Below are 25,710 nucleotides of genomic sequence, written 5' to 3'. Positions count from 1 at the left end.
ATGCTGGTGAGGATCCCGTTTGTTTATTCGCCTCGCAAAGAATATTATCAAAGCCTTTCTCTAGAGTGTCACGTTTTTGAAGGATAAATGGTTCATAACTGCCATCGTTACACAGAACATCTACCCATGTGCCCTTATCTGCCCGCGTGCCCTTCTGATGGGTACGGGTGCTAGATTTCAACAGAGTGGGAACGGAAACGTCTGCAGGTGAGTAGGAAGCATGAGAAGGTTCAAGTTCGTATGAGATGAGCCACCTAACCCACTGTGCCCCCAAGCTGGGAGTTCAGAAAACTGAGCACCAACCCGTCCTGTGCGACTGTTTGAACTCGTAACAATCTTAACTTTATTAAGCCATGTTTGCGCAGCAAACGGTGAGTACGGAAAGCATTACCTTGCTTTTCGTACACTCAGACCACAGATGTAAAGGCAGCAGAAACGCACATGGCAGATGGGAGCACTGGGATTTAGATTTTGTCCACATAACCTACAGTCACTGGAAGGTCCTGCAGAGAGTCAATACGATGGCAGCAGGGGGAGAGGGCAATAATCCCATCACACACCAAGGGACAAATTCCACCACTCGTTAGGAAGCTGGGAGAAAAGGGGGCAGATTAAATGGTTCACCTCAGAAAGCTGCCTACAGCTGTGTTGTGATATTATCACATGCCTTGAAAGCCGCTCTACATGGATTAGGCATCCAAGCCTGAAACTACTTAGACGGTAAGTCTTAGACCAACAGTTCAACCAACAGGTTTAATATTACACGCACTCGAAGCCAACACACTCAGAAGGTAAAAAAATATTGAATACTTTGAAGTCAATATTGTAATGTATTGACCCTGCAGGCAAATATTGACGAAAGGAAAAGGAGAGGGGGTCATTACATCATGCCTTTAATCGTACTTTAATTCAATATGTGCACTGTTACATACATGAACTTTTTGTCCTTGGTAGAAAATCGACAAACCAAGAAAGATCTCATTGCATGAGATAATAAAACATGGAGTCAGCCAACGAAAACACATTGAGCAGAGTTAAATTTCATTCAGGTTTCCCACCAGAGCTTCTAAAAGCCGGGGTCAGCGTGAGCCCCCTGCTTTTGAACTTTTAATGGAAATTCTATCTAAATATTTTCTTACATACATTGACATAATGCAAACTGGCAGCTCTTGGGTTTGTCTTGCTCAAGTATGAATCACCCTATCTCCCTCACCCCCAAAAAATTCAGACCAAGAGAACTTGAAGATACAGCACAGCGATCAACCAATCTGATTTTGCTCAAATCACTGCCTTTGAATGTGTTAGACAAAATACCAGCCTAAGCCTGCACAGAAATACCTGCCTACCGCTCTCTTCTGGTTTATTTGCTAATTAAAATGAAAGAGCTTTGTGGATAGAGAAATACTATTCACTAGGATTCTCTTCCAGGTCCACAAACAGTTTTTCTAGTCTCATTAATTTTTATGACAAAGTCACAAAAGGAACATTTTACATTGTAAGTCTTGCGTTATTTCCCAAGGAAAAAAGAAAATGTGGCCTGAATGAAAGGAAAAGAGAGTTAAACCAGCACTTATTTATTGAAAAAGTCTTGTCAGAGAGAGAGAAAAGGGAGAAAGGGGGACACCCACATGGACCACACACCACAGGCTGCTACACATTGTCTACTCCACCTTCGTTTTGATGAAGTCTACTTTTCCAGCAAATAGAGGCTTCAAGTCTTGGGATGCAGCTCTCCATCGTGATAGACTTTATACCCTAAATTTCCTACAGAAGCAAGTACTTTGCAAATGACAGTCTTGCTTCACCCCAAATTTAAAATCCTCCTACAGTGAAGCTAAAGCTACACAACAACCCCTAAAGCTAGGTATACGCTACCAGTTTAAGGACTTTTTTTTTTTTAAAAAGGAATTTACATAAGAATGTACAGGAGATTAAGCCAGACACTTCATATGCTGATATCAAAGTAAGAGCTGAAGGGAACATCTATTGCAATAAAAAAAAACGCTGAAAGCATTTGGATGGCTTCTTTCACTCAGGGTCTCTGGGATTTTTTCATTTAAAATCATTTCATCTGAAAGTGGGTACAAAATTGTCATCCCATTCAAACTCCACCACAACAAAGCTGCTACATGGGAGACGTTTAGCAACAGGGAATGCAGTTTCGAACCAAGCGCCACATGTCTTATTAACCAGCTGTACCCTATTAGCCCCTCTCCGCTAATACAGAGGCGCGGCAGCAGAGATGGATGGGAGACAGAAGTATTATTTGAAATTACACTGTGGCATTGCAAAACCCAGTAATGAGGCCCTTTGCAAAGAGGAGCTCCCCTCCTAAGCTCTGCAAGTAGAAATAGGGAAAGGGCTGGGCACTCAGCCACCAAGGCTCCTCTAGGGCCAATGCTCTGTGCAAGAGGGACAGGATTTGTTGCCACCTTACTGCAAACAACACAGTTTGATGCCCTTGAGGCACTGCACACAGAAGACAATTTTCCTTTTATTTTACCATCACACAGACTGCTAGAATGGCAGGATACAAGGGACCTATATTTCTCCAAGTTTCTAGAAGCCTGGATCCCCTCGCGAAGGTTACCAAGTGATAGAGCTACGAAAGGCAGGTCTCCCCCTGCATGACGCTGCACCAGGCGCACAGCGGTTTTGGAGGAGGTTCGTCTCCTTGTCCTGAGAATCTGATTCATTTGAATCCAGTCCAAAACCTTGTGTGTCTAACACTGATATGATGCTAAAATCAAAGCAGAATTGGTGGCACCTCACAGAAGAACAAGCTGTTCCTTTTTTTTATTTTTTTTCACTGACGATCTCATTCTCTACAACAAAACAGTTCAAAGAACCTTTTTCCTTCTTTATTTAGGAAAATTATAAACAAAACAGGATTAGCAAGAAAGAGCTGGAAGAGAAGGAAAAGGCCCTTTCAGCCTGTAAATGCTCCATACAAACTGCCAACCCAGCAAGTCACATCATGTATTTGCCCCAGGAATTCGAGAGTTGAGCTGAATGTATTTGAACAGTATGCGAAGGAACACACTGGCAGCACATCCCTCTTCTCCGTCTTCAGCAACCCTAGTCATTCCCAGCACAAATGCAGACAGACCAGGCACGTTCACTTTATACCTTAGCATATGCAAATTTTAGAACCATGCAACTTAAAAATGCAACTCTTCAAGGAAAAAACAGCACAAGGTAATTCTCTAGCATGCATACACGCTCCCTTTTATTTCCATCTCACCTTCAAGCACCATCATTCTCAGGGGAGAAGACAAACGCTACCAAGAGTGTTAAGTCAACTTAAAATTTAATACCAAGTTTTTTGTATTAACCACTATTTCTTACACTGTCTTCAACCCTCAGTTAGGGAGATACAGAAGAGTTCAAAGCAGATTGCAAAGTGTTTGCTCTACCAGAAAACAGCCAACTAGCAACCTGCTGCCAGCAATTCCAGATAGTTGCCTGTTCCCTGGCTAGACCAAACTCAAATAATTACAGCTCTTTCCCATTCCCCTGCCCTGGGGGTACCATGCTGCTGCTCTTATCTGAAAAGCAGTGTTTAGCACCTTGCAAAAGTATGAAAAACTTGCATAAAGAGAGACAAATGAGGCCTTTAACCTACATGCACATTTGGTTGCTATTACCAGTGCTACAGTAGAGCATGGGTCTTCATCAAGGCTGAGGTTCTCACGTGTGACCACAGGCAAACGGGCAAGGACAGTGTCTACAATGAAGGGTCTCAGTTACAGAAGGGACAGCCAGAGGGGCTGCAGACAGTAACAGGGGTGGACACAAAACAAATGTAAGTTGCAGTGAGGCAGAAAATGGCACTGAGACTTGGGGAAGCTGCTGGAAGTAGCTAGAGGCCATCACAGATCTTTAACACATGCCTTTAAATGAAGGACCTGATCCAAACCCAAACATTTCTGTTTCTCTTTGGCACGTGTAGGTACATCCACGGCTCAAGTGTTACAGAAGTGTCCCTCTTGGGATCAAGAGAGGAGAAAACAGAGAGAGAAAAGAGAATGACTGAGTGGGAGAAAAGAGCAAGTGGGAAAGCAAAAAAAAAAAGCAAGATGGAGAAGAGTTTAATATAAAAATAAAAGTGGAACTATAAAAAGAGAGAGTTATTTGTCTGCTCTGGAGCCTGAAGACAAAGGTGGGTGGCTTTAATTCTCAGCTGAGGTTACTTTTCCACCACAGGAAGCCAAGCTATTGTTCAGAAAATCAGACAGTGTGTTTTATTTTACTTATTTTAAAACAACAAGGCAAGTGCTTAAATTTTACTTGTGTGCCCTAGGGCCATTCTGCTTTTTGAAAGTGCAGAGCAACTGAGCATAAATCCATTAACTTGTTTACCAAGAAACCAAATTTTTTTAAATTATCACATGATGGTCCTTTAGCCAACCGAAATGCAACTAATTACACCTTTTTTTAAGCAAGTAATAGCTTCTTCCTTCTCTAAAGGTCTCTTCCTTGACATAACCTCATGAAAAGACTCTGGCAAAAGGAATGAGAATCCTGTATCTCAAGAGAGCAGGACAAGTCCCCGGGGCACAGAGCAGCAACTTTTCCATCCAAGTATGAATACAACTTCAGTAAATGTTGCAACAACTTCAAAAGAGGAAAAACTGCCTGCCCAAAAAAAACCAACCAGCACCTCTAAAGGGTAACGATCCACAGAATACTATGTACTACCAGGCATTGCCTCTAGGAGATTTCCCCATCCAATCCCCTCTGCCACTGGTTTGCATGAGAAATGTCCCACAGAAACAGCCCCCTTCACCCACCAGCCACAGAGAGACTTTGAGACCATCAGGAACAGCCTGGCCAAGGTTTCAAGATAACTGAACTCTTCTTTGAGCTATTTTTAGTCAGGTTTTTTTTTTTTTTCCTGTGTTTGTAGCACCTGGAGAGGTGGTCAAGGTCAGGTCCCCGACTTCCACAGGGGGAAGAGAGAAGGAGCCGGCACACGCAGCACATCAGCTCCAAGTGCCTGCATCAGACTGGGAAGAGCAAAAGGGCTGGGTGGGTCCAGGCTTTCGCTTTGCTTCTTAAACCACAATTAAAACCATTTTTTTAACTCTTTAGCCTTTACAAATCACGTTTACGTCCTTCCCTTCAGGAGCTGGGCTGATGTAAAGACAAAAAAACCCGTGACTTTTATTTAACTGCAAAAACTCAGGAGCTGCGAGATGGACTGAATTGTCAAAGTTATACGCAGAACCAAGACTGGCCCCAGTTATTCCAAAGTGAGAAACAGGGTGAGATCACAGGGTAAGGGAAAAAATAAAAATAAAAACATCCTCAAATGTTAACTCTTCTATACTGAAAGTCACGGCACTTCCTGCATTTCTGGAAGTATCTGAGAAACCATTGATGGGAACGGTGATGTTGCAAAGCCATGCTTTCAGCGATCCTGAGAGAACCATGAAATATTCAGAGCATTTAATAAAAATAAAGCATAACAGGTTTTTTGTTATTTTCTTTTTATTTTTTCTTCTTTAATTTAAAAGGTCAACATGGGACATCAATGAGTCTAGAATCTGGAATAACCCCTATCTGCTTTGTCGTGACTTTTAAAGCACTGTTTTACTCAGTGCTTTACTCAACTACCCCGACCTTTGGCCATTTTGTCTCTGGCATCAACTGAATGTTATGGAGACAACTACAATTTTACAAACCAATTTGGGATCGGCTCCAGGTAAAGTGCAAAACAAAGCTCATGTGTTCATTAAGGGCAATGAAGGACAAGTGAAGATGAAATGCAGAAAAACATCCCAGGAAAGGAACCCTTCCTTAGCAGAATACTTTCCAGAGTTCTCCACGAGACATCAGCAACTCTTTAAATAGTTTCAGAATTATGAGGAGTCTTTATCTATACTGAATTAAATGCTAGGAGCAGGTCTTCCATGTGAATTGCATACAGGTTTTGTCTGCAGCAGCTAATAAATTCAGCAATGTCCTAAAACCACTTAATAGCATTTAAAAGCCACCTTTTATACCACAAAACCAAGCCAGGACACGTCTATAACGTGGCACTTCACGTGTCGTGCATTACAGAGCCCTGAGTTTTATACGCAAACCAGCACAGGCCAGATCAGTTAAGCACTTGTTCAAATACTTTGGCTAGGGTTAGGATTTAAAGCCCGTGCAAGGAAAGCACTCCGCCATGCCGCCCAGTTCTGAAGGGTTTGCTCAGAGATGGCTCTTGGTCAGCACGAGGCATTCACAAGCTCTCAAGAGAGCAGGAGGGTCGATCCTCCCATGGGAACATGGGGTAGACCTTCGTGTTGGTCATGTTCTCCCAACTTCCAGTTCCAGATGGAAACATCTAAGCTTGTGATCAATCAGAAGTCAGGTCTCCAGGCTTCACAGATTATCTCACATTAACGAGGCAGAGAAACATAACATGAGAGTGTCCTGTCCTGTGTGTTGCCAGTCAACCCAGGTCAGCTCTTCATCACCTTGTGACGGGAGATGCTGCCATCCAGAACGCACCTAATGCCTACGCTATTCCTGAAAACTACCTTCAAACCTGATGTAATAACTCCGGAAGAGAATGAAATAGCTCTTCTGTGCAAGTGGTACCACCGCACCATTAAGTTGGATACTTACACAAGGAAGGAATTCTCCTGAGGGGAAAACCACTAAACACTTAGAAGGACAGAATTTACGCAGCATGTACAAGATAAAACATTTAATTGTAGATTGAAGGACATGGGGAATGATACCCAACAGAATAAGTACACTGCATAAAGATTTGTTCACACTGATGAGCAAGATACAAGCAAGAAAATACAGATGAAAGCAGGGCACAAGTATTTAAATAATAAAAGTCAGCCAGAGCACAGGATAATAGGGGACAGACAGTGTAATGATGGAAAACGAAGAATGTGCCTTTTCTTTGATACATCAAATGTGCTCAGCACTGGCAGACTGAAACCAGACACACAATGGTTCCTTATGCAGTGATGCCTACGTCCCACCTTCTGCCCGTGCAAGTTTTCTCCACATTCCTATGCCGGTACCTGTTTGCACTGCAGAAAGTCATGAGTGAGCTGGTTTCCTCTGTGCCTGCACAAGGGTGCAGCTTTGTGAGGTGCCGAAATATCAAGTTCCACTTAGGGGTTTTATACATTGTATTGATTTCTTTGCAAGATTGAAGTGTAATGAGCAAAATGAAGAGGAGTTACAAACCTCAAATACATCAGATTTATCCACTGAATGCCAGTATGTGCTATACGGTCATCCCTGGGAGAACCCTCTAGGTGACTATTTGTGACTTAAATCCAACATGAATCTTTGCTACTCAGAGTCTATCCCAAGCACTTGGCAGATGGATCTTCAACCCTCCACCAAGACAAGGTGTCAAGCAGGACCGCTAGGCAAAGCCTGTGCTGCTGTGAACTCACGATTCCCAGCTCAGAAAGCACTCCTTGCTGGTAGGGAGAAGTTACCAAGGGAGACTCCTTGCAGTCTCTTAACAGTGAGGTTTCCAGCCAACATGATGAAAGTAAAAGGACAATTTCTGGTATTCACGTCATGATTTGTTTTTATTGCTATTCCAAGACCCATTCAAGATGCTAACTCTATCAGGAAATCAGCAGTCATTGAATTTAAAGAGATGGGAAGTGGCACCCAGCAGCTTTCAAGATGAATTACAATAATTTTGGGTGTAGGGATGTCATCCTGTTCCTGAACTGAAGGTTCAGAGTGGGGAGGGACCAGCCTCTCTCTACTGCTAGGTCAGTCCCTTTTGTCATATCTCTACTGAACACAGTAATCGAAGGCTAAGCAAGCGTTCCCAGGCATTCAAAGAGACCTTGGGATTTAGTGCTAGGCCAAACACATATAAGGTACTTCCAGTGAACAGCCTTGACATTTCAACTTCTTTGAGAACAGAAGGCAGCCGCTGAGATTTCACTTTCAGCCATCCAACTTTTTTGTTTATTTTTGGAAAGATTTCCAAAATATTTCCATCTGCACCTGGTTTTACTCTTTCTATGTAACTAGCATAATATTCAACAATCGAGAATTACTGTTGTGAATTGCACTGTAAGAAGATGTTTTTCCTGTTCAGCTGGGTTCCGAGACCCCCACATTGCAGTGAAAGTTAAAACAATAGCCTAGTGATTCTGAGGGATTCTGTCATTTAAGAAAGTCGATTATAAAGAATATATACAGCAGTAACTTCTTTGCTGCCTGCATGCAATAGAACGTATGACTGAAGTTAACCATGTGGGAATTTATTCCTAGCTATTTGTACCCGTCTAAAGTTTATCTTCCTCACATATCTTCTGATTCTTATCTGCTAAATTTACTGAAAAATCCTGTTTTGTCTAGTCTGGTCATCACCTGTCATTTGCGGTTCTTCTCTAAAGACTCTCCTGGTCCCTGCGGTCCTTTTTAGTGCACAGAAGTCCTAGACAAAGTGCTTTTAGATCTCTTTGTACAGGAATTTCTAGATCCTCTCCCCATTAACCAGCTCTTTAAAGGCATTTGTGGTTTTCTTCTTCAACATACAATTGGACACTATTGTTTTTAAGTCTGTATCCACCAATGGTAGCGACATCGTCTGGGACACAAAATCCTGCGCCTCTAAATCTTTGGGGAATTGTCCCAGGTCCTGAATCTATGAACTGAAACGCTCCGGAAGGCGACTTCACCCAGAGCATCGCTCCTCCCTGCAGGAAAGTAAACGCACTTTTATGAGTAATTCTGCTGGTATTTGCACGTCTGTCTGCATGTTCTGCAGCCACGGTCCTCATAAGATTAGTCCTTCATAGACATTTTACCTTTTATTTTGTTTTAATCCTCTGGTTTTTTCCGTTACAGCTTTGTGTACTGTCAAAAAAAAAAAAAAGCTTTGGGGATAAGGATGGAATCTTTATAAAATATCTATAATTGATACAAAATTCCAATGCAGTAAATATGACCTACCAATATTAAATCCTGCCCATTTTTGCTTAACCAAGCTTTTAACCAATCTTCTCACAAGCAGCTTTCAAATATATGCAAAAAATGTTTTAACAAATTATGTTTCAGCAATCAATGCTCCAACCAAATCCAAATTTTCTTAATCTCTGCCCCAATACCTTATCACTCAGTTTAATGGGGATTAGGCTCACTCTATTTACCTTTCAAACACGATCAGTTTGGAGCAAGCCACCCTATTTCCACTCAAACTGAGGGGAGCCCTATATATTGTCAAGTTGTCTCACGGATTTCAAGAGAGATGTTCGGTGGAGGAAAGGTGACGCAATCCAGCCCTCTGATTCCATTCAACCCTGCACTTGGAAATTGGAAGTGATGTGTTTTTCCGCACACAACCCCACATTACTTTAAAAGAAGAGGCAAAATATACTGTACATGCTGCAGTTCCCCAGCATTATATGGGATTACATTATGGGACACAGCAGGGATCTGGATTTGGCACAGAACTGAGTGTATTTTGTATATTTCAAAGAATCTGCAACCACAAGCCCTCAATAGAAAGAAAGGACATGTACCTGTTTCTAATCGCTGCAATATGTCTTTTTCACTTCCCTAGTGACACAACAAAACCCACCAGACTAATCAGCAGGTAACAGGAGAGCTGAGCTAATTACACCCAATACCAAAGGAAAAACTGGCCAAATGTTATGCACAATCCCACTCCTTGTAGGTCTTCTTTATTTTTCCCATATTTGACTCCTGCAATAAATTTAGTAAATTACAGTTTATGGTCATTTTACATTTGACTCATATATCAATGTGGGGTTTCTGTCATGTTCTCTCTAAGCTGAGTCTGGTATCTGTTCATCTTAAACATCTTACAAAGAAGGAAGCATAGTAATTTCATAATGTAACTTCTGAATCAACACTAGTTCATTCTTCAGTGTTTATCTTAAGCAAGTCAGCCCAACATGACTAATTACAAACTCTTCCTATACTCTGCGCTGCAGGGACCAAATGGATTAGCTGAACGGTCCTGTACCACGTGTTACTGGAGCAAATTTCACCCTACAGTCCTTCAGTGGCCAGAGGGACAAAGCTGAATAGAAGAGGGAATATTTATGTCTTAAAAAGCAAACTGTAAGCGCACACAACTTTGCAAAATTAGAAGAACCCAAAAGTTTGCAACCTACATCAGAAAGGAACAAGGATGGAAGGAGAGGAAGAGCAGGCAGTCACCTGAGATAGCAGAGAACATCTAAGGGCTACCTGGGCTCTACAGGCATTTTTCAGGCACAAGATGCTAGAGCTCACGCACCAGGGAAGTCTACTAAGGTGTCCATGAGGTCTAAGAAAAGCAGCCCCAGTATCTGCAGGCCTGCAGTAGACAAGGGATAATTTTACCAACATGAGGCAAAACACTGTTTGGTTTTACCAAAATGTGTGAAATTGGCTTCTTGAACAGAGATGTAAGTCCTCACTCTCTGCTGATCTGTTTCCGAAAACTGTAGCCCACAGTGGATTGACTGGTGTCTGCTAAGAAGAAAGGTCATGCTGCACTCTTCTCACATTTGGGTCACTAAGAGAAGATCTCTTCTATGCTTATACACCATTTTCATGACACTTACAGAAATACAATGTGTTTGAAGTTTTTATCCCACTTCCCTTATGTGATTTAAATTCACCAACAGGGTGAACAGATTTAAAGGGAACGGAAAAACAGGGAGCAGCACACTGCAGAAGACTGATTGTCTTAGGTCACCATGTAAATACTAAGAAGATTCAATGAATGTATCTGTATATGACCTCACTCCAAAATGCAGACAACCAACGTCACTAAGGACATAAAAACCAGGGCAAACAGCCCGTAGAATAGGTTTCTATTCTGCAGAACAACAATTCCTTCTAGATTAAGATTTAAATTACTTAAACTTGAATTACTTTTTGAAGGATTGTAGGGATACAAGAATGAAAGAACAACAGTGAGAACCATGTTAGTCACCAATAAACACAAAAAGATGTACAGAAGCTCTGTCAGTATGGCCTAAAGTACCGCTCTGAAATCAGCATCAAAAGACCTGCACACAGGTAAGACAACCCCTCAGAAATGCACCCCAGTCATTTCTGCTGCGTCCTTTCCTGTCGCAGCCTAACATTTCTCTAGACAGAATTGTTTGCCTTGAAATTTGTCAAATTTCATTTCTGTTCCTACCAGTAAGCAGCCTTCAAACACAACTGCATCACTTGTGCACATTACCAGAAATACAAACACAACTTGCAGATAACTCCCAGTAGAGGTTTGGCAAGTGTGGGAAACTCGCCTGGCTCCACTGGGACAGCCAGGTCACCTGGTGTGCTCTTAACATGATGAGATCAGAATAAATCTTTAAACGTCTGCACCCTGGGTGAAAACATTTAGGCTTGAAAGTGGTACGGTTGTTTTCTGCCAATGTCTGTGACATCCGTATGAATGGAGGACGGCTCCATTGTATGCTCCTCGCTGCAGTAACTTGCTAGAAGATGTGCAGAAAGGATCACAAAAGAGTATTGACTGAAATGAACTTGCTTAAAACCTCAAGCTACCCTGAAACAGCTCTACAAAGGCTGTAGAAACTAGGTGCAGTCCAGATCCATCTTTTACCCCGAGATTATGCTGAGTCAACTAAATGAAGTACAGTTCGTTCATATTTCTGAAGCTGTTACATAAATAGCCCTATTTTCCTTCTTTATTGGAGCTGATCTCTTTTAAAATATACATTCGCAAATGCGAACAGCAAGCTTACCTCCCTACTGCTATCATTAAATAATAATGAGGAGCATGACTGTTAATCAAAAGCAGACTCCAATATAAAATTCTCTCAAAACCAGACAGGCCCACTTAAGACCTATATCCCTGAAAAGTTGCCAACTGCTGCAATACTCTACCACGAACTCCATTAAAAATACAGCTATTCCCACAATCATCCCATGCTTCCTTTGCTAGTGACACTTTGCTACCGGGCAGCCCTTCATGTGGATTACTTCTGCAAAAAATTCCTTTCCATCATGGGCGAGTCCTCCATCCAGTGACTGGAACAGGTAAGGGTTACACTGAGATTTTTTTTTTAAACCAAAGCAAAGGTGCAAAAACAGTCCCTTATCTCTCCGCTTGTTGCTTAAGATCTTCAAGTCAAAGAAAATGCCTCAGTCTTGAATAAATTATCAACAAATGCTTGAGGACAAAGACAATTTCATTCTTCAAAATCTTCTGAAATGCAGTGATTCAGCTGTCTGATAGAAGACGTGGGTAATGAGTGGGAGGGTTTTTTCTTGCAGTTATTACGGGTGCTATACACCAACAGAGCGGGACATTTTCTGAATTGGGTTCTGCATTCTCTGTTGATTTTTGGAGATCTCCTGACATCACAAGGATGCCAGATATGTGGTTTGCTCGTGTTGGGGTTTTTTGGTGTTGGATTTTTATTTTTTTTGAAGTGTTTTACATATGGGCAAAAAAGATGGAAAAAATAATAATTTCTTGTAACCACGTTTACATTTGGAATAAAAGCCATGTTAACTCTTAACACAACTTTGCCCTCCTGAGAGATGCAGCCTTGCCAGCCTTGGATAAGCTCTTAACCTCTAAAACAACTCTTTGTCATAATAACTGCAGCTAGCATAGCAACTTTTAAAGCCAAAAATCCTCAGGCTACCTCCAAAACATATCAAGAGGCTCTATTAAACACAAGATTGAGGTTCCCATAGGGGCTCTCCTTAACACTGAAGAGTCAGGAATGGCAGTAGCTTTGCAAACAAGTGAACAAAGAAATGAAGGCCAAAGGACTCCTGGCATCGGTTTTGGATCTTTCTACATTTTCAAATTCCTGAAAAATTTTAAGTCGAAGTACAGATATCTTAGAGTTCCACATATGCCGATGGATTTATACCTCTGCTTTTGCCAGCCACGTTTCACAGGCCTATAATAGTAATCTACGTAGTGCTACTGTAGTCAGTGGACGAGAGGCTAAAAACCTTGAGAAAGACTATCAGCTCCCAGTGGGCTGTCAGGTAATACAAATACGCACATTTCTGCTACTTTCTCCTGCTAATAACAGACTCTATGTGATGCTCATACCTGGGTTGAGGATCTAGCACCTTGTTTCTTGGGCAACAAGCTCTACAGCTGTATTTCTGAGGTGACACCTTAGAAAGGGGCATGGAATATAGCTTTTATTGCCAACTGCTTGTGAAACAGACATCCCTTATAGAAGGCTCACAAAATAACATTTTAATTGGGTTCTTCAGATCAGGGAATATCTGAAAAGTGTAACCTTTGGAATTTAGCATTTCAACACTGGACCATAGTTGGCAGAAGAAAAGGTTCATGAAACACTGGCTCAAGTTTGTGCCTCGAACAGCAACACATTGGGAGGATAATGGACAAGAGTCCATCAGTATGGGTCTCAGTTGCTTTTACTACTCATCTTCACTAAAAAGATTCTCCGAGCATCTCCTTGCACAACATCAGGAGCCTTAAAAATGGAGATGATTCCAGATATTAGACCGGACATCTCTGTTTGAGAGACACCTCATGTTTTAAACAAACATTGCAGTACATAGACAATGCTGAGATTTCCTTCCTCTGCTTGCCTGGGGACTCGTGCTGAGTTGGCTGGCCAGCAGTCATGCCTGCACAAAGGACGCAGAGGGGTTTCCTGCAGTCTTTTTACGCTGCTCTCTCCCATTCAGCTCCTCAGCTGCCTCCCTGACTGATCACAACTGCACCAAAGACCATCAGGACCTGGTTTCCTGTCTGTACTTCCTTCTGAGCCACAAGGTCTCCTCAGAATAAACACCATAGATTTCAAAATAAAAGAAAAGGGTATTTCCATGGCGGTTCTTTCCACACTGATTTAAAACCTGGTCCCTGGGACATTCACCAGTATCAAAACTGGCTTTTCCAGGGGCTGACTTTCCTTGGCCTAAGGCTGAGGCAGTGCTGTGATGGAGCATGGGCACCACTCTCACGGCGGATCAGAGGCTGAAAGGAGAGGCAGAGGGCACGATGCCCAGGATGGCACAGATAAGATCACTCTTAAAGAATGCTCCAGCTCAGAGCATCTTCTCATTGAGAGCAGTCCAGGGTGGAACAAGCCCGTTGGAGGATGCACAGCTCCAGCCAAAAGGCAGAGATCTGGCACACAAAGGGCTGCTGCGAGCACATTCCCACTTCATGGTTCTCGGAAAATGAGAGGTGGGGGTGAACAAAGGCCTTCGGGCTGGGACAGCCACCAACGGGTGCATTCAGTCTTCTGCTTCTTGGATTGTCTCCTCTGAGGCTCATCTGGAGGAAAGGGGAGTGTGCACAATGATCCTGAGAAGGAGGTGGAATTTTCAAAAGCACTAAATCCACACTGGATTTCCCATTCTACAAGTTTTTGAATACAAGGCAAGCAAATCTTTACATTTACTCTCAGGATGTGCCCTGTCCCCTACTCTTTCCAAGTTTCTTCATCTCTCTTCTAAAACACACTAACAAAGTTCATTTTGGGGAACTGAAAGAGGAGAAAGGTTCCTGCACCTTCCACTTATTTTATTTTAAAAATGGAGCTTTGCAAACCTTCCCTATGCAGAGTGACCCTGTAGTCTGATTCATTTTACCTTTCTTTCCCAACCGCCTAGTTTTCCTGGGAAAAGGAAGTATTATCTCTGACTGCAGAAGCATCCTCGTCCACTCCAGTAAGTGCGTCAGAGATCACCTTTGAAATAACAGGGTACCCTGGGAGAGAGAACTGCGTCTGCTCCTGCGTTATAGACAGGTAAAGCCAATCCCTGAAAGCATGGCTTTGACACGACCCTTTCACATATTCCTTAGCTTTCATAGAAGATCAGGGGAGGGCAGGGAAAACCTTCATCTGGAGGCTCCAGGAAGCCAGCACAGGCCTCATACAGATCCTGGAAGAAGGACGAGTCAGAAATAAACAGGCCAAGAGGACTTGGGTGTTTTCTTTCTCCCCCCACATGCAGGCAGCTCCCTCTGCCTCCTGCCTCTACAGAGAAGAGCAAAAAGCAGCAAAACTGGGAAGACCGTTCTCTGTCCATGAATGAAGCACATGAACAAAGCCCACTCAGAAGGCAACTTTTAAAAAAAACTTTCTATTTGTTTTTTTTCCTCAGTTGGATTGCATGACAAGGACTCATTCCAAAGAGGGCTGATAGGGCATGGGACGGCGCTGTAGCCACCCACCGCTGCATCGCAAGGGGATTTTCAGCAGCCATGGTACAGAGCTCCCACAATCAAGTAACATCCCAGTAATACCTAGAACCCTCTTGGCCGGACCCTGCAAGTAGAGGATCCCTTCCGCACTGGTCCATCTGCTTCCCTATAGATGGGAGGAAGAGGCCTCATACAGCATTTTCTGCAGTTGGGGTCGGAGAGACAAGGCAGACTTCAAAGTGCGGCCCTGATCAGCAGATACAGCAACAAGTCTCGAGTATGAGTGACAGTCCTGCAATGGCTTTGCAGACTTTCTGGGAAAGAAGAATTCTTGTTCAAACAGGTCTTTTCCTTGAACAATTTGTCCAAACGGCTTATGGATAAGAGAAAAACGCAGATGTATGCACCACAAACCAGCTCAGTGAATGGTTTCACGCAGCATCTAAACCCCACGTGTATGTGAGCAGTCGAGGCTCAGGAGCCAGAATTTCAACACCTCAGATCTGAGGGGCTGTGGGATCGCAACACTGCCATAAATCTACAGATAATTCCAGTGACAAAGTGGAAAGAAGAACAGAGTTCAGCTTAGGATCTCTTTAAAAAGACCTTTTATGTGAAATAGAACAGCAATTTTTCCTTACTCTTGCCTCAAAACTGCTATTGTACGGTACAGTTAGAAATAATTTTATTGGCCTCAAATTTTCTTTCTTCTCTGATTTTATCAGTTTTATAGCCCTGTAATATTATGCTGTGCCTAGGTCTAAATGACATGACAATTCCAGAATTGGAATTGGCCACGTTGCACAGAATGAAATCAACCCAAAAAACAGGGTCTTTGATGTCATCTTATTGTGATGATTAACAAGAGCAAGAAAAACTAAACACGCATAAAAAAATCACTTTATCTTCTTCGTTAGTGGTGGATGGGCTAATCAAATCACGCATTTTTTCTAACCAAGCCTGTTACTGGATCTCATCAAAATAAACGAACAGGACTTGCACGGCAAAGTCAGCTTACAAGAGGGAAGTTCTGAAGTCAGAATCATCAAGATTTGGCTTCTGGAGCTTTACTTTCTGTTCTGTTGGCTTACAGCATAGTAAAAGTACAAATAAGGCAGAATTTAAAGCTTAAAAGGCAATGAGAAGAATAACACAACTTATAAGGCACACTCTGCTCATTTGACGATTCCCAGCATCCCACAAACATCAAAAAGCAATTCAGCCAGTAACCTTCAAAAAACTGGGTTCCTTTATCCAGGGACTGCGTATTCAAGGTTAAAGTTTCGCTAGACTTCAGTCTGCAGGAGTGGCATATTAGCTATTCAGCTCTAACTCCCCTAATGACAGGAGACAGCTGAGATCTGCTCAAATCAAATTACAGCTCTGATTATGCAAAACACCACGGTTCTGCATTTCCTGACACCAAGACTACTTCAGAGGGCAGCTTGAAGATATCTGCTGCAAGATTTCTGAAAACAGGCAATTACAACAACAAAAGGAAAACTAGTTTTTTACTCTACTCATATTTGGTAAAGAATACTTCATGACAAATTATATATGCGAATGTGTCAACGGCTGGATATAAACACTGAGAAGTATTTTGTAAAATATATCTCATACCGTCAGGGAGTTGTTTACAGGACAAAGCATCATCGAGATCCTTCGCAGTTGATGGGTCGATGGTGAAAATGCATTCTTTCCTATCCAAGGAAAAAAGAAGAAAAGAAAAATTTATCTTCCAGTCATGAAGAAAGTATCAAAACACAAAGACCATCAGAGACATCCAGACAACAACCACCATGTTTTCAGAAGACTCTGTTTGCTGAAACTTTTTCCAATCTAATCTGAAAGTCTAAATCTAATCTTAAAAAAAAAAAAAAACGGGGGGGGGGAGTTTAGACAAGTGAATCTCCTTGGCTTTTTTTTTATTTTATTTTTATTTTTAGTTTAACTTCTTGCTCTTAACAGCTTTCATCTCATTACTGATTTTCCTCCACAAAAACGAAACAATTTAGCCCATCAAGTTCACTCCAAAGAAACAAGCAGGAAAAAGCCTCGATGCCCCGCGGCTAGAGTAAAAATAGATTGCTCCTAATTGCAAAGCTAAGTGGAACACAAATAACCCCCAGCCCCATGCATAAGAGCAGATATCGCAGCATCTGAAACTCCACGAGCACAGCTAGCACGAAGCAGAGGCAGTGAAACATCTACAAACCAAGCTGAATGATAACAAAAATGAGTGAGAGTTTTGGACTCGGTAAAGACACCCAAGGGGTGCAGTACTTTATAATGTCTATGTTGCCTATTGTGCACCAAAGGGAGAAGCAGGTTCAATAGGGAACACCAGGAAAGTTGTAGAACGCAAGAGCTCCAAATCAGCTCGTTACATCTAGCAAATCAAGTTGGTGCTTAGGAAAAGGTGAACGCCCTTGTGCATATGCTGTACCAGGTGGTACCTGGAACATGCAGCCCTGCCCTGGAAGGCTTACATAAGTATGTCCCATAGTGGTGGGTGGCAGGAACACTGGGAACACACCAAGATGGACCACAGATATGGTCTAGGGCCACGCAGATGGGACAAAACAGAGTACCTGACTCAGGAATCATCATGTTTAATAGAGTAGAGCCTGGCAGCAGTGAGACCCAAAACCTGAAGCATTCAACAAATAAAACTTCCTGAAGTCCTGCTTTAGGGCCTCCCTTCATCTCGGGCTGCCCTACAGCAACTTCTTGCCTGGGCCCTGGACTACAGCAGGGTTCACCCAAGCAACGCATGGAATGTGGGACTGGAGCTGAAGAGCAGTGAAGACAGTAAAGGAACGGGTTTGCTGGTGTATTTTGCTTTTATCTTAACCTTTAGAATAAATTTGGCCCCTCCCTAGTTAAAAGATCCGCAAGCACAATGGTACAGGCTGAGGCTGCCAAGGAAGAGATCAGACTGCTTCTTTTCTTCTTTTCTCTTTGCCGCAGAAAAACTCATATCATGATGGCAACTCCCTTCTAGAGATATATAATGAAAACACATATTATTTTTCTTACAGCATAACCACCGACACACTCCTGGGGTAGGAGAGGTGGGAGGGGAAAAATTACAGCGAACTTTTAAAGGAGCAAGTGTCACGTGGAATTAGCAAGTCTCAGTCTCTTTGCATGGGTGCTTGCACAGCGCAAGCAACGTTTCTATCTTCGCCAGCCTATCACTTTGGTACTTAAATGCTCTGGGTGGTATCTGTTGGTGTCAGACAGCTGGCAGCATGTATTTATATAATTCCACCAGGCACACTAAATAGAGGTTTTCAAAGACATAAAAATCAGTAAAGCACTTCACTGCCTTCCGAGGCTTTGAAAATCTTTTAGAATATGCTAGCTTTCAGATCGGATAGCAAAGCTGCCTTAATCCCCAGATGCACGTTAGTTTCTGATCCTTTGCATGCATCTAAACAAATTAGAGATCGTGACACTGAAAGATATAAAATCTTTTCAACTACGCTGGGACTTTGATCTGTTGCTGCCTAGCTATCCAGCATTGGGAATCAACCAATTTTTAAAGGCTTGCAAACAACCTTACTTCCATAAACATATATTCCTTAAAGTTCCACCTAAGGACGGAATTTGAGGATACCTCCACTCCAAGGTACTGTGCCACTTTCTTTAGGGAGCCGTGCATATGAAGATATATAGATACCTACAGTATAAGCAGTATGGGGACATATATTTGTGCCAACCTGCATGTATTGATGCACCAGGTCCCGCTAACTCCCCGTATATAAAGGCAACAGCATCCTGGCACTGTGACTCCCCCCCAGCCACAACTAGTAAATCTTCCTTTAAGTTACTTCGCTTAAAAGAGCAAACAGCACTGCACTAATGGCTTGCTTTATCTGACAAGTGACCAAGAAAAAAAGGTTTAAGAGCTTCTTCAAAGAGAATGTGGGTTCCTGTGTCAGGGGAATAGATAGCTTATCCCAGATGTTCAGGGCCTGCAACCACAAGCATCTGCCACCCATTGCGAATCGTAGCTCCAGGCAGTTCAAAAATTAACAGATTGGTTTCAACGAAGTGCATATTTGCAGTCTGCCCTGGAAAGACGCGAGCATAAATACACGGGTGCCAAATTCTGAACACATTTATACAAGGGTAGCAACTAACGGGCTGCTTTGACGAGATGTATTTGGCTGGTCAAATCTACTGCAGAGGTCAGCGGTGGCCCCAGTTCAGAAAGCCCAAGCTGCAGGGCTGGCAGGGCAGCCCCCAGCGCCCCCCCCCCCCCCCCCCCCCCAGGGCAGCGCTTCGTGCACAGCTCACTGCGCTTTGGACACGCTGGCCGGGCTCCCAGCAGCCTCTCAGCATGCAAACTGCAGCCACAGCTGCAGCTCGCCGTCTGAGAGCCTGAAACTCACAGATGCAAAGCTGCAGAGGGGTGGCAGACAAATTCTGATTTAGCATTTCTCACCAGCATTTCTGTGTGCGGCGCAGCTGGGATATGTTTTACCACCAGGCTCAGATCCGCTTCTCCTTTAAAACTACTCAAGGGACTTGGACTTGTAGCTTGTCACAGGCAGTTTATTCTGGGCACGGGCTGCAAGGTGAGGTAAGAAAGTCACCGAGCAAGTAACACGGGGAACGATACCCCCTGGCATAAAGGACTCTGCAGAAGCGTTGCAGAGCCAATGGCCAGGTAGTCACTGGGACAAGAGAAGCCGATCTGCAAACAGAGCTCAAAGTTCATAGCAGTGAGAGAATCCTGGCATGCAGCAGTACACCTAGCTGAAGTTTGTTAAGCAAATTCCGCTCACCAGTAATTGCATTATTAAGTGTGATGAATTATATTTCTGGTTTTATTACTGGAGAAGTTTCAGATGGCTATAGGAACTGGGGCTGGCATGTGGGAAGGAAAACAATCCGGCGAGCGACGGGACGTCAGCGCCGAGCCCGAGGGCAGCACCCCGCACACATGCTCCTCCAGGGCAAGGTCTGCGAGAAAGGCATGTTCTCAGCTATCTCCTCCTGCTTTTCCTCCAGCCCTACCCCTATCACCTTTTATCTCCAGCACTCTGCATGGAGCCGCCTCTCATCCTGGAGAGAATCGGGACAAGGCAATGGGAAGCAAGGGGAGGAAAGGCTGGGTGTGGGGGGCGCAGGCTGCCAAGGCTCTGCAGGCTGTCCCCTCCCCTTGGCACCCACACCAGCCCCTCCTGTGCAAACCCCCAGGGAGGACCCTGGAGGCAGCTGACAAAAGCCATCTGGGTGAAGAAATAACATTGCTCCCAGCTATGTGGCAAGTCCAGCCAGTGAAGAGGAAAGGAGCCGTTCAAATTCCTCCCCTGACCATTCTGTCTGGCCGTACACTACCCCAAAGGCTGTGGCACAAAGGATCTCGGAGGGATCAGACCACATTTCTGACTGTAACCATTAAAAAAAACCAACCCGCAGTGGGTTGTATGACTAAACCTCAAGGCAACAAGACTTTTTATGCACCTGCTAACAAAGATGTTGCTTAAGCACAAGCAAACATCCCAGCTACATGTATGCACATTTGCATTGACCACAGGTAAATACAAATTGGCAGCTGTCTCCAGCTTCTGGAGGGCCGCCAAGGTGACCTTGTGGGTTAAGAAGCTTGATCATCCCCCTCTTCCCCCTTCTTTAAAAGCCCTGAAGGAGCCATCTCTCATTGTCATTACACCTAATAAAAATCTGTTTTATCCATTTAAAATTGTCAAAACAGACTTTGCAAAAGTAAAGAGATGTTCCAAGTCCACTTGTTCCAACATACACACAACTTGGTTAGTTAAAGGAAACCAGTTTAGGAGATACAGACACACACAGAGTTAAGAGATTTTCTGGTTTTCATGCTGGAAAAGACTAGAGATAAACACGTGCCTTTAAGAACCCCCCAGCCTCCTCACATTGATCAAAAATAAACATTTTGGTGTGGAAACTTCCACTTTTTACAGGAGCCTCTTTGTCCAAAACATATGTTTAATGCAGGTTTGCAGAGGCAGACCTGCTCTGGCACGGAGTTTCTGTCAATGGAAGAATAAAATCTTTTCTCCCTCCTCCCCGTGGCCGGAGGCTTCATGCCCCAGAGCTGGGCAATGCCTACGAGAGTTCTGGAGGATGAGGGGAAGGGCTCGCACTGAGCGTGGTGGACCTACAAGCAAGACTCGGGAAAGCACGTGCCACACACAGACTGCCCAGACCCTGCCAGCCCCAGGCAGAGCCCGGGAACCCTGGTCCAGCCACCTCGAGCCCCGAGACAGTGAGAAGAGCACAGCTAAAGCCAAAGCTCGCACGCTGGCTCCGTCTGCCATCTTGCAAATCAACCATCTAGGGGGAAAAAAAAAAAAAAACAATAAATTGCATAATAGAGCACTTAGTTTACTTAGACAGTCACGACAGCGTGCGCATATACAGGCTGGTATATCAATCCTAATTTAAGGAAAGCTAATTAAGTGCAGTTTCTCTTTGCACAGCTTAAGGAAGACTAATTAAAGCGGACAAGCATATCTGCAGAGCAGTTAGTCTTTTTACCTTTAACAGGAGCTAAAATAAACAGCTAGTGCAGAGGTAGAGGTAAGATAAGTAGTCTGTTGGTGAGCTGGAATTACCGCCGTGGTAATTAAAACGTTCACAGATCACAGGGCTGCAACAGCAGTTTGTTTTTCTTTGTGCAAATACGTACATCTACGCAAAGGTAGTCGCAAGAATCAGCAGAGAAAATACTGTACATTTGGTGCTGTTAGGATTGGTACAATATATCAGTTTTTGCCAGCCAAACTGTTCAAAATTCAACATATCGGTTAGTTTAGCCATAAAATATAAACACCAACGACACAAGGAGATTACAAGTCCCAGTGGTCAGGGCTCCATCTTCACTCAAGTGGAAGGCTACTTGGATCAAGATGAGACACGGCATTTGTAAGCCACGGGCTCAGGCTGTGCTACAGGCAAGGTTTCTGGCATGGCCAGTTGTTGGGCAAAGTTTGGGTGTTACCAATGTGATTTTCTGTAAAAGCAGCTCGGTGCTGCTAATGGAGAAAAGTGCCAGTTTGTACACAGTAGACAAAGCAGCGCCCTGCGGCCATGCAAACCCTCCTCACAATTGGATGATCTTCCCAGCCAGCAGCACGCAGATGAGTCAACTCGCCAGCGGAGACACGGAGCCCAGACTTTCCCCACTCTAAAAGGTGCCAACAACCATGAAAGAACAGTTCAGAGAACTGCATGTACCCACTAGAGCATGAGAAAACCCTCGATGAAGCAAGATGATGTCCTCACCAGCTGAAGTGACCGTTCAGGGGAGGCAGAGTCCTAGAAGAAGCAAGTATGAACCAGCTATTTGGGAACAAGTGGTAACAGAATGGAGGAAGGACATTCCAGGCACCACGAGCACCAGTCAGATGGGCAGCCTACCCGTGTCCACGCTCCTGCCTGCTGCAGACCACCACACCTCCTGGCCCCGGCTGCAGCCATCACCAACTCAAGGCACTTGGATTGAAACCCCAACTTTGCCATTTGCCTGAACTTGGACTGCTCACGGCTGAAGTTGTGGGCAGAATTTAGACTGCCAAGTCTCAAAAGAGGGAAAGAAGGAGCTGGGCACCTCTGCAAGCAAACCAGAGCACCTAAGGAAGAGGTTAAGCAGGGAATCACCAAAGGTCTCCCAATAGGAAACTCAGACACAAGGGCTTGGATAGGATAGGGTAGGATATTTCAGTTGGAAGAGACCAACAATGATCATGTAGTCCAACTGCCTGACCACTGGGCTCACCAAGTTAAAAGTATGTAGTTAAGGGCATTGTCCAAACGCCTCTTAAACACTGGCAGGTGTGGGGCATCGACCACCTCTCCAGGAAGCCTGTTCCAGTGTTTGACCACCCTCTCAGCAAAGAAATGCTTCCTAATGCCAAGTCTAAACTTCCTTTGGTGCAGCTTTGAATGATTCCCACGTGTCCTGTCACTGGATACCGGGAGAAGAGATTGGCACCTCTCTCTCTCTCTCCATTTCACCTTCTCAGGAAGCCAACAGAATTAACGTGCCTGAACTTAATTACCTTATTTACCTCCCCATCCTAACTCTTCCCCAAGGGCAACTTTCAGACTGAAGCGGTCTCCTGCAATGTTTACAGGTCATTCGTGAAAACCAATGCATCCAAAACAACTACAAAAGAGAACAAAGAGCACACCAGAAGACGCAGCACCCACTAGCCTGGAAACAGTGGCAGAAACCTGCTGCCTGTGAATTCCCAGCACACAAACACTGCACAGCTGAAGATTCAAGCAGCCCAGTGGCTACCCGCAGGCTGACCATCCTGCCCTGCCCCAGGCTTGGTGCTCACAGCCCACAGTCCCTCCAGTCATCCAACGGCTCCTGAAGCACCAAGCTAAACCTTTTGCCGAAGAATTAGCCTTTTTCCAAAGACCAGATTGCTGCAGCTGGAGGTGAGACAATAACGACCATCATTTTGTTTATTAAAGTTTGGGCAGTGCAAGCCTTCCTTAAACTTGAGTATGTCAGTGCTAAGACATTTACAGTACGAGTGACTGCATGTCTAGACACTTGCAGTGCATTTACATTCTTCGAGGGACTCCTTAGATTGTCCTGTTCTCTCCACTCGGTGAGTACATACAATAGCCTGGTGGGAGTGAAAGCTCAGCCTCCTGGTTTACCCTTATTAACTCCAGCTCAAAGCTGGCATTTTAAAATTAAGCACAGCAAAGGCACTTTTAGAATCTTTAAGCTCTTCAGGTCATTTCTAAGACCCTGCTGAGCTCCATCTTGCAAAAGTTAAACAGACATCATTTCTCAGAGCTGGAAGCAGTTGTTTTAATTTGGGAACAGGCATCCTAGAGCTGTCAGCTCACTCCAGTGGACGCTAACAACATTTTTTCACACAACAGTCCAATTGTTATGGCAACAACAAAAATCAATCTCGTTCTTCAATCACAAGTAAACCCAGTTTGACCATGGTGCCTACGCAGATTTGTTATAAGGTGCCAATAAGCGTGGGACCAATTCCACTGATGTTCATCACTCAAATGGGGATGAAGTACTCTTTCGCCGAGAGAAATTTCAGAGAACAATCAGTGCTTGAACATTTTAGAGTCTTCAACATCCCACTCCTAAAGACATCTATTACATGTAGTGTCTACCACATTTGTCACACTTGATGCTGGCAGATTTTAGTTAAAGCCCCAGAGCAGCTCCTTCCAAGACGGATTCTTAAAAGGAATACATTAAAAAAATATGCATGCAACAGAAGTACCCTGACAAATCTCCGAAGGCACTCTGAATGCCCTGTAACACACTGACAAAGATACTTGACACATCACAAAACTCTTTTTGCGTGGTGCATAAATTTCAAAATGAAATGAAATTATAAAATAATTGGAAGCAAAACCTGCCCCCCTCCAAACACTAATTGTTGAGCCCCACAAAAATCCAGCACAGCATAAAAGGCACTGAAAGCCCAACTTTCTACATCAAGCCAATACTGTTCTGTTTAATTTCTCTGTGTTTGTGTTTTAGCTAATGTCCAGTTCTGGTTCAGAAAACAGACCTTTGTCCAAGAGAGCAGCTGAAAATGAATCTTGATGTATTACACATCTACAACAATAAACATTTACATTTTCACCAAGAACTGCTCACTGGATTGCCGAACCAGAATCAATTATTCCTTCTATATATTTACGGCCTCCAAGAAAGGAGGAAGATGGAAAAAAGAGCACTGCAGTCTTGTAACATACCTAAATGGCTTGAAAAGCCAACATATATATAAACGAGATGAGAGTCTCTGAGAGACCAAGTACCAGCAGTATTTCCTACAAGTCATGCTGTAATTGTGTCACAAATATAATGAGGTCTCTGCACCACCACTATCCCACGCAAGAAGGTGGAGTGTAATTGAAAATGCACTTGCATTATATAAACTACTTTAATCATAGATGCACAGAGCTAGAAATGGAAGAGACATTAGGTCATCCAACCCCCATAGGTCAGAGCCAGACAACTCATGGCAATACATTCACAGGGACTTTCTCCAATGTAGTATTAAGCATCTTTAGCGATGGAGTTTCCAATGCTTTCTTTAGCAGTCTACGCTACAGTCTATTTTAGGTTAGACAGGAAAGGTTTCCTCTCTGGTTTACCTTACTTGTCCTCATAATACCCCTTTCTATCCTCCCACCAACTTAAATGATTCTCGTTTTTTCATTTCAGTCCACATATTTTTACTATCAACTACTTTATCTTTCACAAACTTCTAGTTTCAGTGTTGGCAAACACATATTGAACAGTTAATCCTTCTTTGTAAATCAATCCTTCATCTCCCAGAATATTTTTGTTAGCCTTTTCCAGACTGCCCCGCTTCTAATCCATGCTGTGATACCTCCAGTACAACTCTGCCTCGTACACCTGCATGTGTGTTATCTATATTATGATTTACTTTTTTTCTTTTTAGACAGTGAGGATCTAAGAGTAACCTGGGAACAAAGATCAAATCACCCAAAAATTTCAGGGCAGATGGCCAGGTCAAAGCATGCTTCAGACCACCCCAGAATGGAGCCACAAG

At 43.5% G+C, this 25,710-nt stretch overlaps 1 protein-coding gene across 3 annotated transcripts in view; it reads right to left on the bottom strand.

Annotated features, from left to right (window-relative positions):
* DIS3L2 (DIS3 like 3'-5' exoribonuclease 2) overlaps positions 1 to 25,710 on the bottom strand; it is a 193,903-nt gene that overhangs the window by 79,002 nt on the left and 89,191 nt on the right. For all 3 annotated transcript variants that reach the window (XM_074590908.1, XM_074590909.1, XM_074590910.1), the window contains one exon: positions 16,757 to 16,836. In XM_074590908.1, the coding sequence (XP_074447009.1) occupies positions 16,757 to 16,836 (80 nt within the window). The remainder of the gene's footprint in view (positions 1 to 16,756; positions 16,837 to 25,710) is intronic.

The sequence above is a fragment of the Larus michahellis genome, chromosome 6, assembly GCF_964199755.1.
Source record: "Larus michahellis chromosome 6, bLarMic1.1, whole genome shotgun sequence".
In the NCBI taxonomy this organism is placed as follows: Eukaryota; Metazoa; Chordata; class Aves; order Charadriiformes; family Laridae; genus Larus; species Larus michahellis.
This window is presented reverse-complemented; position numbering and strand designations above follow the sequence as displayed.